General features: G+C 41.0%; 1 protein-coding gene across 1 annotated transcript in view; it reads right to left on the reverse strand.

Annotated features, from left to right (window-relative positions):
• PAK5 (p21 (RAC1) activated kinase 5) overlaps window positions 1–19,291 on the reverse strand; it is a gene marked incomplete at both ends in the record, with an annotated part of 91,744 nt that overhangs the window by 27,293 nt on the left and 45,160 nt on the right. Inside the window, one exon of the mRNA XM_080930958.1 lies at window positions 4,183–4,968. Within this exon, the coding sequence (XP_080787084.1) occupies window positions 4,183–4,968 (786 nt within the window). The remainder of the gene's footprint in view (window positions 1–4,182; window positions 4,969–19,291) is intronic.

Genomic DNA, 19,291 nt, shown 5'->3' on the forward strand with positions numbered 1-19,291 from the left:
CTTGTGTTATAACCACTCTGTATGCCAGTCTAGAGACTGGCATTTTGGCTACATGTATGAACAAGTAGGCTATTCTGACATGAATTCATTTAACCCTCAGTTGACCTGATGAGGCAGGGACCTCTTTATCTCACTTTTATGGTTATAGAGGAGTCATAGTTAAGCAGTCACCTGGTAAGTAAGTGGAAAAATGTTATGACTCAAGATCTGAGCAGTTTTTCCTCCCCAAACTTAGTTCCCAACTGCTCAAAGTGTTTGGTCAAAGGTAGCTGAAGATGGCTACTTTGGAACTATCTGATATGTATGGCCTTGTCTATGGCAAAGAGTGATATATATTTGCTATTGCAGATATTTTAATTATTACGAGTAAAGAATGGGAGCCACTAAGACCTAATAAGGAAGGGTACAGGGATGCTGTTATATGTCCCACCAGAATATGTTGTATATGCCAGAATAGCCTCTCACAGGAAAGAATACCAGGTCCAAAGAATCAGTAGTGTCAAGGTTGAGAAGCCCTGCCTCTCAGTGATGATATAAGCAGGTATTGAAATGATTTCTGATGCAACATCGTTACACTAAAGCTTGAAAGAGTTCATGAAAGGCCAACTGTAGGTTTTGTAATCTCAGAAACTGTCCCTGTGTTGTTGGAGATCCATGCCAGGGGTTAAAACAAAAGATTAGAACCACAGTTGGTACATGAACTGAATAAGCAGGGTGCTAATGTGACTCCCACACCATATTCTGTAACTTACAATGGGGGCAAGAGATTTTGCTGTGAGCCTTAAGTAAGCAACATGTATATATATATATATCCCACTGCAAGTGCCTGGTAAAACACTGAATGTTCACTGTGTCAGGAATTTCTCAGTGGCTTTACCCCAATGTGTTCTGGTGGCACCAAGACACATAAGCCAACATCTATCTATCTGCCTGGTCCCTAGAGAGCACTGAATGAGCAACATTAAATGTAACATGGCAGTGTCTCCCGCTAGGTCACTATATGATGGACATGTCTCCTGGGGAAAGCGGGAAGCATTCTTTCTCTCTTCTTGCTACTTTCTGTAGCTCTGTGATGAGAATGGAGCCATACTTTGTTTGCCTTTCCTTTCCCACCTCCAAGTTTCATCTGCTCAGCTTCAGGCAACAAGATTTAAGAGGAGTGAATAGATGTCAGCATCAGTGAATTTTATTACAACGTGTATGTATGCTTTTCATGCTAACAAGAAAAGTGGACTGGGTTTTTGTTGTTGTTACCCTACAGTTTTTCTTCACTGTGAGTTAGAATTAAAATTAAAAAATCAAAAGACAAAATATCAAATGGGTCACACACACACACACACACACACACACACACACACACACCTATCCCTCCCTTTGCTCTATGGTATCTGTGCCATTTTTACCCCCTCTGTGAATATCACCCACCCTTCTCCAGAAACTGCCAGGAGGCAAAGCCAAATTATCTGAGTCGTGATCACAAAATCTTGCCCCAGCTGGAAACCCAAATGCAATTGGTTGATTCTTCAGAGTACAGCTCCAAAGGCAGAGGCACCTAACTGTTTTTAGAGAGATGTTATATTTTTAATCAAGTAAGCGTTTTAATTACCAACATGTTTCCCGCCTCTTGCCCTCCCACAAAACCTGCTCCTCAATTCTCCTGGGTCTTGGGGAACATGGGAGCAGCAGCTTACTCTAAAAATGCTGCAGAACCTCATGGTGGACAGTCTCATGTGTGAATGGACTCAGGTTGTTCCTTAGCCACAGTTGATGATGGTTTTGGGTTTTCAAAAGTTGGAGTTCAGGGCAGTGGTTCTATTTTGCCTTATATTTGGAAGTCTGCAAGGAATGAAGCAAGTACTTATTTTTAGCTGTGTCACCCTCATTTTCTCCTCTTTTCTCAAAGTTCTGTAGGGCCTTGAAATTTATCATGGATTTTAGTTGCAAATTCAGCTGAAGCCCTAAAATCGGGTAGGCCTGCTTAAAGGGAAAAACTAGACTGGGAGAAATGGCAGGCTTGAATCTAGAGCTCAGGTGTAGACAGCTAATTGAAATCTTATGTGTGGCCTGTGACTCTCTAAAGCTCAGTGTTCCCTTCTGGGAAATGAGTGGCCAAGACTTACTCCTGGTCATGCTAATCCCAAAGGCCTCTAGGTAGGAGCCCAGTACACTAGACAGTACTTAAACCAAAGTGTAGAGCCTGTATCCCTTCTAGCAGGACCAGGGTTTATCTCTAACCATTTCATTCTGAATCCTATATGAAAAAAAAATGGGTCCAGGGGTACCAGGCTGATTTCATTTGTCAAGATATGCCTACAATCTCATAGTTTGTGACTTAGGAAGTAAAAATAGTGGGCTAACCTTGTTAATGGGCCAAAAATGACCCCAGGGCTAAAAGGTGTATTTCAACAGTATTTTCTCAAGGACAGTGACCCAAGCAAGTACCTTCCTGTTTGTTCATGGTATAGTGCTGGGGACTGAATCCTGGGCCCTGCTTGGGTACGCATGTACTCTGCTCCCCAACCCCATCCTAGTCCTTCGTTTTGAGACAGTCTCTAGGCCCTTGAGACTTACCCAGGCTGGACTTGAACTTGTGATCCTCCTGCTACATCTCAATGAGTTCTGTGATTACAGGAGTGTGCGCCACGCTCAGTGAATTCTTTACAATGAATTCCCAGCATGCCACTTGATTCAATAGTAGAACATATTTATTTATGTGATTCTAGAACTACAAAGTGCTTCCTGTCCACGGTACTCACAGGAAATGATCTGGGGTAGAGTTGTGGCAACTCTGTCAAGGACTGGGATGTATACGTAGGTGCTCTGTGGGTGTGGCTGTTGGCTGTTGGCCAGTAAGACCTGTGTCCAGCAACAGTGATAGAAAGCATGAAGTAAAAGTATTTGTGGCACCCTAACTATGGTCATCCGAATACATTTGATAATGGTGAGATTAAAACCATGAAGATTATTTACATTTTAGCTGGCATGCGTTATTTTCTCAGGATTCACTTCTAATTTTTTATTGTGGGAACAAAAGTAACGGGTCCTATGTTTCTTCTAAGGTAATAGCTTAATTCACTTTCTGTTTTCACAGTGGCTTCTCTTAAACATTTTAGACAATAAGCACAGGAAAAGTTTAACTGCAGTTGACAAAGCAGATGGCTGCAGAGAGGTTGGCCTTGCAGGGTTGTTTATGTTATCAGTCAAGGTGCTGAGGAGAAAGCACTGATGAACGTGACCAGAGTAGCTGTCCCACTGAGTCTGTCTTGAGACTAAAGGTAATCCGCAGTCCATATTGAACCCTGCTTTTCTGAGTCAGGGTCATGGGTGAGGGGGTGAGGTAGCAATCCTACCAACCATGTGTACACTCCCTGGGCTTTTGTAAATGGCTTATGTGCTCATGGAAATGGCGTGCTGTTCACCAAAGATCAGTACTTTTCTCCATAGTCTTCTTCAAAGTGTGGGCTATGGTGGAACTGTCAATTTTCAAAGCCAATTTATACGAACCTTATTTAAAAGTATACTTTGGAGTAGGGGCTGTCTCACTGATGGGGTGGGTACCTGTCTAACACACGTAGGATTCTACAAAGGATTTCTAGCACTCTGGAAAAAGAAAAACCTAGATAGTCCAGAAATTAGCGGCTATCTTACTGAAAATAATCATATAGGAAGTGTTGCTAAGATTTTAAAGAATCATTGAAAGATCATGCTCTTATAGAAAGATTGACCCTTGAGCTGAATATTTCATATATATATATATATATATATATATATATATATATATATATATATATATATGATATATATATCCACATGAACTTTGAAGAATTGGGAACTATTATGCTATTGTCTGTAATAACCTACTGTTGTTTACTCTTCAACATACAACTTAGTAAATACGATCAGACTGTATTTGTTATTAATAAATCATAAAATTGTTCCATTAAATCCAAATTTTGTGCCATTTTAGTCAGAAATCTTGTAGTAAATCCCAAAAGCCAGATTTGGATTCAAATGACATATGGACCTTGTTTTTAAAGTCCTTGATTATGGGCCTCATGGGAAGATAAGGTAGGATTTGGACAATAATTTTCACCGTAAACGCAGCAGGCTCTCAAGACGCTGGCCATCTAGAGCCTCCCTGGCAGGGTCAGTTACTCACGGGGAAGAGGCAGGGGACCTTACCTTTGGAATGCACATTGTGGGCTCCGACAGTCGAGGGTAGGTGTAGGAGTTGTAGGAGTGTCCTTGAGGATGAGTTTTAAATGCACTTGCTCCAAATGGCATCATGGGTTCCTGAAGTCCTGAGCCTGACTTGGATCTCTGGCGCATGGCTGGCTGAGGGCTTGTCTGATGTAGGTATGATGATTTTGGCCTCCTGTCATAGTCATCAAGGCTGGGTCCCCAGTCACTTTCACTGTATGCCAGACTCTCCTTGGAGCACCTGCTGGTCCCTGCAGTTCTAGAAGGCGTGAGTTGGAATGAGTAGTCCAGAGGGGAGCTGCTGGAGGCTCGCTGATAACCCCACTTAAGGTCACCGTATTCACTTGCCTTGCTCAGCGAGTCCAAGTGTGTGTGATAGTCAGCGGGGAATCTGGCCAGGTCGGTTTTCAAAGGCTTCATCTCGGGATAGTAAGCGCCTCCGTGTTTCAGCTTCACGACATGGCCGTTTTGCTTGGCTGCATGGCCCCCTTTGTAGAACAGGTCCAGGTCGTCTCCATAGAGACTCCTGTCCCTGTACTTTTCGGTCGTGTATTCCACAGGAGTATCGGATTCACTGGAATATTGTGAGAAAGTGATGAAGCCATTTTCTTCCGAGTGGCCCTGAGTGCGGCTAGTTGCTCCCTGATCTGGGGTGGGTGGGCTTTCTTTCCTTAGCGAGTTGGAGCGAGTCACGGAGATGTTGTCAAAGTCCTCTAGCAGACCATTGATGGAGGTCCCCTTGCAGGATTTGTTTCCTCTGACGATTGTCTAGGAATAATGGGAGGAATATTGTTTAAAAAATTATCCCTGCTTTTAGACTTACTGGAGGATAGTCCCCCTACTTCTTTTACTTTAACTTACAGAAGAAAACATAAGAGGAACTTTTAGTTAAAAAAAAATGTTGCCTAATTTCACTTGAAAAAAAAAATCAAATATTCAGCAGTAGTGTGGGCTTTGGAATTGGTGCTTACCTGCTGTTGCATTAGAATATAGAGAAGTCTTTTGCAATTGTTTTGCCAATAAAAAATAAACACCCGCATTCTTTTAAAATTACCTTCAATTTAAGTTTTGACAATTTTATACATATGTGTATTGTGAATGTACTCACCTTGTTTCCCTTCTCTTGTCCCCTCTTACTCTGACAGACATTTCTTCCTCATAACTAGCATGGACCTAATGTCTTGTTCTTTTGGGGAGGTTTTGTGAATGTAGGCATAGCTGCAGTGTATTCCTTATTGGATTGGTCATATCATGTCCAGAAGGTAGCATCTGACAGCAGTCCTCCTCACCCTCCAATTCCCTGCAATCTCCCTGCTTCTTCTTCTGGTAATGGCCTGTTTGGGGCTGAGCCACCAGTAGTCATTTATTTCTCAGCGTGTTGATCAGTATGAATTTCTCTATTAACCATTGCCCACTGCAAAAAGAAGCCTCTCTTGCTATAGATGACAGAAACACTTGTCTAAGGGCATAGATATATACATTTAGAATATAGTTTGCACCCCCCACACACAAATAAATAATATCTGTAGTAATTTCAGCCTGAGGACCTGTGTTAGCCTTCAGCTTCTAAGAATAGGCTGACTATAAATTTTAGCAGTCAGTATAGTGTTTGGTTATTAAAAAGCATATTAGTTTAAAATTCACCATCCAGATGATTTATAAGCATTGTTTCTTGAATATAAACATGGGTAGAAATGAGTGTGCAGTCTTTATACATCTATGGAAAGAGATGTCTGATTGATGCTATAAGACTTAAATGGGCTATTCCAGAAGACACTTTCTGAAATGGTGACTATGTAATAGAATGGAGAATAATTATGTGGTTTCATTTGCAATCCAATATGATGCTGTTAAGGATTGTACTACAGTTCTTGCAGTGGCCACCCGTGTGTGTCTCTGAATCTGGGATTCTGCTAGGTAATGATGTGACTGTGTCTGCATCTCAGTGACAAACTGTTCCCTTTAATAAACCTAAATAACATCGAAATACAAGGAACAGAAAGAAACGGCAAGCCACTTACAAAGCCAGTCAGCTGTGCTTTGCCTTGTCATTACACGGTTTGCTCTGAAATACTCGGGGGTGGATAAAAGAACAAAGAACAAAGCGTGGCTATCAAGATTTTAGGAGAAAAATACGTGCCAGCAAGTTGTAAGGCATTCAAAATGATCATAGTGGGTACCATGGGAAAGCTCAATGTGTAAGGAGACCAAGCTGTCCTAGAGACTGGGAACCACAGATTAGAGCCTCAATCTACATGCTGAAAGACAAGGATGTTTCCCTCTGATAAACAGTCTGACATTAATTATTTTTATTTATGTCCCTTTAAATAAACTTATTTTAGAATAGTTCAATGGTGACATTTTATAGACAGGGCAGAGAATTCCAAAATACCCCTCTCAGCCCGTGTTTCATGTATTAGCATTTTACATTACTGTTAATAAAATGTCACTCTTGCTAGCTCTCCATCAGCTTTCTCCTAGGGCTGATTCCCACCCGTGAGAAATAAATACTTATTTATTATGTCTTCTGAGTCTCTTTGACGGTTTCTGAGACTTTCTTTGTTGCTGATGTTCTTGAAAGTTTCAGAAAGCAATGAACAAGTGTTTTCGGAATGTCCCTCAATTGGATTTGTCTGATATTTTCATCGTGGTTAAACTGGGTTAACGGTTTTGCAGGGCAGAAGGCTGCAAAGTAGCAGTTTCATCCCATTAGATCTGGTGCATGCTGTCAACACGGCTTATTTCTGTTAACATTACATTAATCACTGGGGCAAAGTTTTATGGGTCAGGTGTTTAATCTCTAACTTAACATCCCTTCTTTCCCTCCAGGACACAAGGTGCGACCCCAGTGGAGGGGTTGGTGCAGAAAGGACTAACTTCCACCTCTTTGTGTAAGGCATATCTTTGCATAAAGCTTTTGGAGCTCTGCATAGGAGTCTTATGCATTTTTTATTTGTTTATCCAGTCATTTGTTCATAGGGGTTTATTAAATCCTGTGAGTTCTGATTCATGCGGTGCCATTTGCTTTGTCACACAGATGGTTGGAGCTTTTGTCCCCAAAGGCTTTTTAATGTTTGTGTCTGTATGCCTTTGACAATCTTCTTTCTATTGTAAAGCACACTAGCATTCTCTGTCACCACAAAGTGTGACATGCCTTTATCTCACTTTTCCCTAACTCTGTTGCTTCATCAGCCAATTCTCCAAAAAGCCCTCCTGCTATATCAGTGATCTAAGACATGACAATTGGGACTTGGGGTTTACTTCATGTCTTTTCCCAGGCCCTCCCAGTAAGCAGAACTAAAAAAATCTGCATTTGTATACTAACACAGGCATACCTAAATATCTATCCACCTGTCTGAATATAAAGGCATGTTTACATTCCTGAACCTAATCTGGTACTACTGTGATGTTCTTTCTTCACTTCCTCTATTTGTATCTGTAACTTCTTGCTTGCCAACATTTCTTAGGCTGATGTATTTTTTCTGCATCCTCTTTAGTATGATTGGATTTCTGTGGAAGAACTGAGGTCACTGCATACAGTGAGCCCATGGACTTAGAACTGCCAAGTCTGCCATTTCTATGAACTGGTCACTATATTTAAAAAAAAAATGCTCACTTCACATACAAATTAAGGGAGTAAATATAATGAATGAGATTCTATCTCTCTGTTGATAGAGAAGGAGAAATATTTCCAGGGCTCCGAGAAAAACTGTATTTGAAGGAAGGGATTAAGAAAGGTCTCTTGTGTAGCTCTGTTCTTCGGGAATGGACACAACAGGTTCATTCACTATCTTTTTGAGGTCAGAGCAGCTATGGTTACCCACAGGAGACTGGAAGAGTAGGCCTACTTCTGCAAGGCCTGGGGCTTTGTATACAAGGCAGCACAGGTGCTCTGGGGCCTCCCTGAGGATGGATAAGTTGCTGCGGTGAGTTCTGTGACTGCCTATGTTTGCCCATGTGCCTACACTGTAAGTATCATAGTTAAACTCACTGGCTCACCAAGCTAGCCTTGGGCAGAAAGGTCTCCTTACCTGGTGTTGTATCTGGATCAGCATTGGCTCACATCTTGCTATGCAACTTTACCACAACCGTGTGTAATTTTTTTTTTTTTTTTTTTTTTTGCTTTTCATTTGGAACTTAGACTTGTAACACATATAAACTATATAGCATCGGGAAAACTGCTTAAACTTCTGTGGATCTGGTTTCTTAATCTATGAAATAGGGAAGAATCAATGCTTTCCTTATAGGATTAAGATACCAATTTATTCCTACTTAATATTATGATTTCTGCCATAGAAAGTACTGGTAAGTGCTAGGAAATTCTTGTTTGACTATTTTCTCAGTAAAGTTTTAAGTTAAGCGAAAATTTGAAAAAGAAAACTGAAATTTTGAGAAGGAAAGAAACTACAAACAATAGAAATTTAGCCATGGTTTCATCTATGGGACAAAATCGGATAAAAGTAGCAGATAAAATTATTAGTAAGAAGATGCGAACCACAAATTCCCAAAACTTAAAGGGGAAATGCGGTTCATATTACCTATAACTGCAACATAGAATAGATGCCTTTTATTAGAACTAAAAAAAATAACTGAATGCTTTCAAACCGTCATCAGTACTGGACTGGTATTCTTAAACAGATAGAATGTGTGGATCAGAAAATTAGCACAGTTAGACTTTCAAGATTTAAGCTGAATGACACTCAGGAAAAAGAAGGACTACTAGAAACAATGTTTTCTGTTGAAGACAATTCCTCAGAGTGGAGTTTCAGACTGAGCTTTCTTAGACCATAATGTCTGCCCAAGTCAGCCTAAGGTTCTGAGGAAGGAGCTTGAGATTCCAAAGGTCCAGAGAGAGAGCCTGGGATGCTGCAATGCCTTAAAGCTGACACAGGTGGCGCTGCTGTCCTGTAGCTCACACTGCACACACTATAAACACATATGTTTTTAGATACTAGATTTCCTCTGTTCAGGGAAACTTTACAATGAAAATACAGACAATGAAAATATATTTTGAGTTTAGCAGGAGCCAGCATTTTGTAAACACACACAACACACACACACACACACACACTATTGTTTCTATACATAAAGGCATATCCCTATCTATCTATCTATCTATCTATCTATCTATCTATCTATCTATCTATCTATCCATCCATCCATCTATCTATCCATCTATCTATCCATCTATCCATCTATCTATCCTCTATCTATCACCATCTGTCTATCTTCAGTGTTATAGTTGGCTTGGGCTTTCTCATCCATTAAGAAGGTGAAAAGCATACATTTTATGCTTTAGGTAACAGAAGTGCAGCTTGGTCTTCACATGGCTCTCGAACAACTGGAGCGGGGCTGCCACAAAAGTTTTGCACGTCTGTGGGATATGTTCTTCTAACTGGACTGCCTTGTCTGGTCTCGATGAGAGAGGATGCGCTGACAGAAACTTGATGTGCCTGTGGCAGGGTCGGGGGATACACAACTTGCTCAGAGAAGAAGGGGAAGAGGGATGGGGGAAGGATTATGAGAGGGGGGTGACTGGAAGGGGACAGTGAGCCCGATGTAAAGTGAATACATAAGATAATAATATGATAATGATATTATTAATAATAATAAAACTAAAATAAAAGGCCAGATGCTTCCCTCACCATTAAAAGAAACAAACAAAAGGGTCACAGTTTTGCTCTTGTATGTTCCCAGCTGGGTCTGCATGCTGTTTCAGGTCTACATGCTTTCTTAGCAGCATATTCCCAAGGAACGGTAACAATCCTTAGCTGCAGATAAATAAAACCTAGGTACAGCAAAAGTAAATGTGTGGCTGTTGATACTTGAAAGGAAAAATATTTGATTTACTCATGGGAGAGAAACAAATTAAAGCAAATTAAAAAAGAAAAGTAGAGGTATTTCCTTTCCTTGCATATGAATTTTCAGAATTTTAAAATGATTTTGACCAAGTATGCAAATCATTCTTAGTAGAAACACATGGAAATTTTTGCTTGTTAGTTTGTTTCAGATAAACTCCTAATTCATTGCTAACAAGCAGGGGGCTCACAAAGTGCAAATGTTTGTTGCAAACAACTTTTCAGAACACACACACACACACACACACACACACACACACACACACACACACATTAAAGTAAGAGAAGGGCTTTATAGCTTCTTTGATCAGCAACTCCAGTTAACTGAAAACCCAAAACATATTTATTTTTGCTGACTTGTATTTTCCTTATGGAATCATAATCATCAAAGCCACAATAATAAAATCCCAAACATGTAGAACTGTCCAACGTGGCTTCACCAGACATCTCACAGAGGGACTGCTGTCTATTATAATCAGCGTATGGTATTTATTTTTAAATGAGATTTGTGTAATTTTACAGCGATCAATAATACACTCACTATGAGGGTATCAGTGAATTTTATGCTGCAGAACCTCTAAGCATTAAGGAAAAAAAATCCAATGCAAGGCAATCTATTTGCATCTGAAGCTGCGGTTCTTATTGTCTTTCCTGTGTAACCTGGACCAGCTCAGCATCAGTTCTGGCGTCTGGTGACAGCAGCCATATTTCATGGCGCAGCTTGTGCAGGCTGGCGGCTGGTGATAAGCGGAAATGGATCTGTGCGGGAGAATAGCTGTCTCCCGGTGTTCCGGGGGAAGAGATGAAAGAGTGCCTTGGTTCTCACTGTCTGCGTTCACCTTGACAATAATGAAGTGTGTACATTCGCCTTTCAAAACCAGCATTTTCTCTGCACCTTAAGGATGTGCTTTACATTGTCACAGTAAATGTTTCCCAAGAGGCCAGAAAGCATAAAGTCCTGAAATGGGAGAATAAACTAAGGTACTTTTGGGAAGCATGTGCCTTGAAGCTGCATACCTGAATTCTGATCCTGTATGGGGAGAACCAGCTCACCAGTCACTGATTAGAAACATCTGGGTCCAGATTCACAACCAAATCAGACAAATCTAACACCCATAGCCACCCAAAAAGATTCGAATTCTTGCCTAGATTTTGAAGTCTCACATCTATTTTCTGCATTTTCCCGCTGGACTAATTGGGCTGGGGCAGTTGGATGAGACTTGAACATTCTATTATTTCTGTAAAGTATGACAGTTTTGTCAGAGTGGGAGGTATTGTGAAGATTTCTAAAGCAAAAGCAAAAGACAAACAGACAAATGGCCAAAAACAAAACAAACAAAAAGACAAATCAGTAACAACAAAATCCCCCAAACACTGAAAACCACAAACCAAAGTCAAAACCAACCAACCAACCAACCAACCAACCAACCAACAAACCAACCAACCAAACAAAAACCCCCACCCAGCACACTGTATAGTACTGGTAATCACAGATTAAAAATAAACCAATAATTTACTAACTACATATAAAGTTGTGTTTTGCATATATTCCAAGAGAATAAAATATCTTAAAGGAAGATTTTGTGAACTTCGCAGAAGTAGATTTCATCATAAATTGGAAAACATTCTACTGTTTGTCATTTCTTTTTCTTTCTTTTTGCTCTCTACATCACTGTGCTCCCAGCATACTCACTGAAGAATTACACAAGGAACTAAGCTTGAAGCTGACTTCCTATTTACTGCTAAAGGTTCTAGACGGAGTTCTTCCTGCTTGCAACACAAGGCAAGCAGCCTGAGGTTACTTGGGCCATCTGGAGGTTGACGTCAGTGTGAAATAAAATGTTCTTGGATATTTATTATAGCTACTTCATTATGACCAGACATCATTGAGGACAGTGGACATACTCAGCTCAATATTTATTTAGTGAAAAAAAATGCACTCTTAGGGGAGAGGAACACACCATGATTAAAGAGACAAAATTTAGCAGATAGCAGGTAGTTCTTCAAATCTTTAGTGTTATCTTCACATCTTAGCCTGGGTTTCCCGAAGTCATTTCTTCCCACAGTCATGTGGGTTTGAAGAGGAATAATGAATGCTTGGACTTGTGGCAGTGGTATGACTTGAGAGGGATTACAGGCTATGTCCTTGTTGGAACAAGGGTTTGCCACCAAGGCAGCTGACTCCAGTCCAGGAAGCACATGGTTGAAAGAGCGAAACTACAGACTGCCACAAGTCCTCAGACGTCCATGTTCACACTCTCACACCTCACACTGTGGCACACTCCTCCTGCCCTGCCACACAAAATAATGTAACACTAATTTAAAAGTTCAAGGTCATAATAGACTACATACTAAGTTCTAGTCCAGTCTAAGCTATGAGACAGATTCTTATCTCTATCTATTTATCTATCTATCTATCTATCTATCTATCTATCTATCTATCTATCTATCTATCTATCTTTCCAACCATCACCACCAACTCCTATCTTTCTCTTGTAATTGCTTTTCTCGGGATATGTTTATCACAAAAACAGAAAGGTAACCATGACAGGGTGTACCTTCAATTACTAAATGCCAGAAAAAATGATATTAATAATTCTGTTATGACTTGGGTGCTCTCTTTGTACCCAAACCTTTACTATTTTGTACATAGGAACCTGATGTTCACCTAGAGAAAACTTCTGAGTTTTGGAAGTTTTCTTCATGCACATACAAAGCACTGACTTTACAGAGTTTGAATTTTCTCCTTCCTTCCTTCCTTCCTTCCTTCCTTCTTTCCTTCCTTCCTTCTTTCTTTCCTTCCTTCCTTCCTTCTTCCTTCCTTCCTTCCTTCTTCCTTCCTTCCCTCCTTCTTCCTTCTTTCCTTCCTTCCTTCTTCCTTCCTTCCTTCTTCCTTCCTTCCTTCTTCCTTCTTCCTTCCTTCCTTCCTTCTTCCTTCCTTCCTTCTTCCTTCCTTCCTTCCTTCCTTCCTTCCTTTCTTCCTTCCTTCCTTCCTTCCTTCCTTCCTTCCTTCCAAGTAATCTACCTGTTTGTCCGAAAGATAAGTGTGCTCACTCTTGTCCTTTCATCACTTTGAAACAAAGGAAACGTTTAAGAAAGCAGCTGGTGGATTTTTAAAATTATTCTTAACAGTTACTATCCTTAAGAAGGGCTAAGGCAGAGGGAGAGTCTGCAGCATCACCATTCGGCAGACCAGATGATAGCAGCGCTCAGCTGCAGCTCCACATGCAAATGACAATTGCACCTCTGTTGGTAGTACCAGGTCACCCATTTCTAAGCTCTCTGGGCCATAGTGCTGGAGTCTCTCTTCCTGTCACTTAAAGTGAGGCCTTGGAGCAGCAGCAGCAGCAGCAGCATTACCCAAAAGTCTACAGTGAAATGCAGAATCTTAGTCTACCAGGGCCTTCTGGGCCCCTGTTTCTATTTAATAAATTGCTGGGTAACTCCTGCCTACACTGAAGTCAGAACACTGCAGACCTTGTGCCCTTGGCTTACTCCTGGTTCCCTTTCACACCCCAAACTATTTCTGAAAACCAATGAATGCTTTCTGCAAGGAATATATCATTGATCAGTATATAAATATTTATATAAAACACACACATCTCAAGGAAAACCTGTTTTCTGTTTCTTAAATCCACATTGGTAGGATCATTCCTTTGTTTTATATGAACAGGAACAGCAGTTCATAATAAAATGTGGGAAATGACTGGTTTGCAGCAGAAAGAGCCCTTCTGTGGTGTTTATGATGTTTTCAGAGATGCTATGGTACCATGATGGGGCAGGGTATATTTATGTTTGCTCAAACATCTCAGAGCGCATGTGCAAGTCCTGCATGCAGGAGTCTGCAGCACTTACGAGATCATCTGTCCTATTCTATCAGAAACAGCAACAGAACAACAGGGATCCGCATAGAAATATTGCGAGGGGATTCACTTCTTATTTCTGAGTTATCTTGCCATGTTGAAGAAGACAAACAAGTCCACTTCCTTGAGTAATATCCTAGATAAACCTGGGACCTGCATAGCACACACACCCCAGAAGAGGCACCAACAATATATTATCTTTCTTTCCACAAATGTACCACACAACGGTTGTGTTTTTATATTATGACTACACGCTGGAAAAAGAAGACGCCATGAATCAAAGAAGCCATTGTTCTCAGGTCATGCGGAGCCTACAGACGGACCTCAGAGATGTGCAGATGAGGATGACAATGCTTCACATTCCTGAAGGAAATGCTGCTTTTCTGGTTCTCCAAATCGAAGAGCCATTTTCCTGGGCCCAGAAGAGCCATTAGATATACAGATTAGCCACTATGTTCAGGAAGAGGGTCTATTGTGTGAACTTATCTTTCTAAAACACATACTTTTACAGGAGCTCACACTTTAGTTAAAGTTATAATTGGCTATAATTTTATTTTGTGGGATTTTATTAAGCAGTAATGTCAATACATTTAGTGAATATAGTAAAGAAGTTTTTTTTTTTTGTTTCTGTTTTGTTTTTTGTTATTTCTGAGGTGGGTATTGATCATAGGACCTCATATATGTTAGAGAAGTGATGTCCATTAAGCTGAGCTCCAGAAGCTTCCTGTTTTCCTCTGCACTACAAATTCCATTGTGATTTATCTTGTGTAAAAGCACACTTAGAAAACTGTATGTCATGTATCCCCACATCCTGCTGCTTATACTGGACAGTGCAGCAAGATCACCCACAGGGGTCTTCTGAAGGTTGTCTGGTTATAGAGAGACTCCTAGTCCATTCCAGAGAAGGGAGACCTAATACAAACCTACCACCATCTTTAGCACTGCGGAGATGAGGTGTCTTTGGGAACTCATCAAGAGTCTTTATGCCCAGTCCTTTAAAAATATTGTTTAAAAGCTTTTTATTAATTCTTTGTGGGTTCTCATCATGCACCCCAATTCCACTCATTTCTTGTCCCCTTCATATTTGATCTCTGCCTTTGCAATCCCCCCAAAGAAAATACACGACAACAACCATAACATAAAAATCATCTTGTAGTGGAAGCTGTAGTGTAACACAGTGTGTATCACAATGCATGCTTTTGTCCACACATCTTTACTTGCAAATATTCATTGCAATAAGTCACCAGGCTGGTCTCTGGCTTCTGCTACACTATCAAGATGATCCTCACTGGGGTTCCTCTTGGATATCTTGTTATGGCTTCGTGTCATGGAGATACTGCAGCATTGGGTCTGTAGGACTGGCTGTTTCAGCAGCTCATAGATGAGGGAGATGTTGGGGTAGACCAACTCAAGCCCTGGATCTGAGTTGGTCTGCCAGCTCTCCCACACTCAGACCACCAGGGGGAGCTCTTTGGCACTATCCTGACTTGTTCACTCAATGCAGCAGCCAGCAAGGGGCAGGGCCAACTCTCCTACCTCTACTATCATTCCCTCAAGGCATCTTGGTCCCACCCCTAGCTTGCTGGACACCAGGGCCAGATCTATTGTGCTGCTCAGGCAAGGGGCAGGGCCTATTGTCCCAAGTGGAAGGCTGGTAGGCAGGAGTAGCTTCCCTGCTTCAGGGTCCCAACACCTCAGATGGGTAGGGGAAGAGCATGTCCCCCTCACCCATGTCACCTCATAGTGGACAAGTGGTAGGGCCATCACACTCCTACACCCTAAGCCCACTCTTATCCCAAAAGCAAACTAGGAAGGATCCTTTCAGGCAGCCCAGGAAGTGACAGTTTCAAATCTCAGGTGATTTCAATGAGCAGCCATGGTTAAAAAATAGTCCCTGAAGGTCAGAATACCCCAAAATCAATTCACAGACCTTATGAAGCTCAAATAGAAGGAAGGCCAGAATGTGGATGCCTCTATATTTCTTAGAAGGAAGAACAAAATACTCACAGGAGGAAATATAGGGACAAATAGAGGAGCAGGGACTGAAGAAAAGATCACTCAGATACTGCCTCACCTGGGGATCCACCCCATATGCAGTCACCAAACCCAGTCACTATTGCTGATGCCAAGAAGTGCTTACTGGCAGCAACCTGATATGGATGCCTCCTGAGAGGCTCTGCCAGAGCCTTACTGATACAGATAAGGATGCTTGCAGCTAACCATAGGGCTGAGCATGGGGACCCCAATGGAGGAGTTAGAGAAAGGATTGAAGGAGCTGAAAGGGTTTGTAACATCATGGGAAGAACAACAATATTAACCAACCAAACCCTCCAGAGCTCCCAAATACTAAACCAGCAACCAATGAATACATATGAAGAGACCCACGGCTCCAGGTGCATATATAGCAGAGGATAGTGGTGTCTGGCATCAATGGGAGGAGAGGCCTTTGGTCCAGTGAAGGCTTGTTTTCCCAGTGTAGGGGAATGCCAAGGCATTGAGGTGGGAGTGGGTGACTGGGATTGGGAGCACCTTCATGAAAGCAAGGGGAGGGGGAAGAGGGATGGGAGTGGTGGGAAGGGGATAATATTTGAAATGTATATGCCGAGAATATCCAATAAAAATTATTTAAAAACAAAAGAAAAACAGTATTCTTATATCATGTTCATTAAACTTCTCTTTACACTCAAATTCGTTGGCATCTTGTAGCAGGCAGACTTCCCTTGAGAAGTTCTGTTGTGTGACATATGACTCTGGACTTCTTGCAAGGCTGGTGATGCTGCTCTGCAAAGCAAACTTGGAGTTGTAAGGTCCTTAAGAAGAGAGAAAGGTTACTGGCTGTCAAACTCCAATAATGAGCTCATACTGCAGAGAGAGCTTCAGCTCGTGAGTTCAGCCATCTTGGGACTAGTCTAGCCAATGTCACCAGCAATAACAGCTTTGTCAGATGACAATGTTTGTGGGTCTATGGATCTTGTCTCTACTGAGACAGCCTGTCTGTGTGGCTTCTTTCTAGCTCTACTGTGCTGATGTTTTTCAAGCTCTTACATATTGACTTCTTTAAGTAGGTACAATTCCTACAAAGGTCTGACTTGATGTTAGCTGTCAAGATTCTCTACTGCCAATGCAAACAGCAAAAATATTCACCATAACAAAAAACTAGATGCAACCCAACTGTCTACCAATAGATGAATAGATAATCAAAACATGGTATTTAAAAAATAGAGTATTTCTTTTTAAATAAAAAAAGTGTATGATACTAAAACATGTGTGATCACTGCAAGCATTGTACTAACTGATAAAAGCCAGATTAAAAAACACTTTGCATGGGTAAGGTTTTTGATTGTATCCTGGAACAGGAAAATTCATGTAGATAGAAAATATATTAGTGGTCACTAGGGGCCAAGGAAAGGGACAATTAGTGTTAATATATCTGGAGTTTTGGTTTGGGGTAATAAAATAAAGTGTTTTATAAATAACATTTTGGATGTACTTAATTATACTAAATTATATACTTAAAATAGTAAGTTTTTGTTATGTGTATTTTTGCCACAATTTAAGATAAGAATTTAGGGCCTGGGAAAGTATCTCAGTGGGCAAAGCACTTGCTGTGCAAATGTGAGGACCAGGGCTCAGATCACACATGACTGCGTGGCAGCTTGCCTACTTGTGATCTTAGCATCCAGGAGGCATTACTGGGTTCCTGGAGCAAGCTGTGGACTAGACTAGATGCATTGGCAAGCTCCGACTCCAGTGAAAAAGCCTCTTCAATAGATAAGGCAGAGAGTGGTTGGAGAAGACACCCCAAATCAACTCTGGTCTCTACATACAACATATTCATAGGCACCACACACACACCTGCATTTACACATCTTGGAACCTGAATATGCACACACAAGCACAGCAAACTCAAATCACACACATGAAACAAACAAACAAACAAAAATGAGTATAAAGAAATGACCATCTATTGTTCCTCAGAATGTTGCATGTTGACTATTTGACACCTGTCCATCTTTTCTCAACTGATGAGGCAGATCCTTAAGGATAGCTGGTCTAGGGTGGCCTAACCCAGGACAACAAGTTCCTGCTCCATGTGTTTTTCATCTGTTGCTAGGCTAGTCCGCACTTACTTGGCAGCCAGACAGAGTTCCAAGCTGCACAGTGTCTAAACACATTGGCTGAATTAAGCATAGCTTCACATCTCCTGATTCTAGTGTGCAAGTCATACTGATAAACCCAGTGCCTGCAAGAAGGCAGCCTCCACCTTCTGAGAGATGTCACTTTTGAGTCTTATTGCAAAGGGCATGTCAGTAGATAGGAGAGGAAAAGTGAGACCACTCTTTTGTAGTCAATCTACCATACTAGACATTGTTGAGAATGTGTCAGGATTCTAAACAATTTGCAGAAATATCGGCTCCTCCTCCTAAAGTCAGGGTTGTTTACTTGAAGGGTACGTACATTTCTGAGAAGCTTAAACATGCTAGAAAGTGAATATACTCAAACTCCAGTGAGTGCATATAATTTTATCTTCCAGTTGTTTAGGTACCTATACTGTCTTGCCACATTGCAAATATTATAAAAGCTATCTTTCACTATTTAGGCAGTATCTTTTTTTTTTTTTTTTTTGGTATGCATCTTTTTAGCTTTATATACAAAAAGTCATTGCCAGATCCAATGTCACAACGTGTCTTTCTATTTCTTGAGTGTTCCAGAGTTGAGGCTCAGTTCTTTGGTGCATTCGAGTTAATTTCTATATATGGTATTGATTAAGTGTCTAGCTCCATTCTTTTGTATGTGAATATGCAGCTTTTCCATACTATTGAAAATGCTGTTGTTCTCAGTGAATAGTCTTGGCACTGATGCTAGTTTCTCTCTGGGATGGTTCTGTTCTGTGAGCTTCAGTGTCTATCCTTAACCAGCACGAGACTATTTTGGTCTTTATTGTATAGTATAGCAAGTTTTACAATTGAGAACGACTAGTCCTCCAATTCTGTTTTTATTTACAAGAGCATTTTGGGGGACTGGAGGGATGGATCATTGGGTAAGAGCCCTGGCTGTTCTTGCAGAAGATCTGGGTTCAATTCCCAACATCATCACAGTTGATAATCACCTGCAACTCCAGTTCCAGGGGATCTGGTGCTTTTTTCTGGACTCCACCAACACCAGGCACAGATATAGTGCACTAACATATATGCAGGCGATACACACATACATAAAGATAACAGGCAACATTCAAATTAAATACGGTTTTGGTCTTTAGACCCCTTTGAAATTGCATGTAACTCATTCCCTGCCTCTCTCCTCCTTTTTATTTCTCTCTTTCCCTTCCCATCCCTCTTCCATGTCTTTTTTCACCTTCCTCTGTCTTCA

This window comes from Micromys minutus, assembly GCF_963924665.1.
Source record: "Micromys minutus genome assembly, chromosome: 17".
NCBI lineage: Eukaryota > Metazoa > Chordata > Mammalia > Rodentia > Muridae > Micromys > Micromys minutus.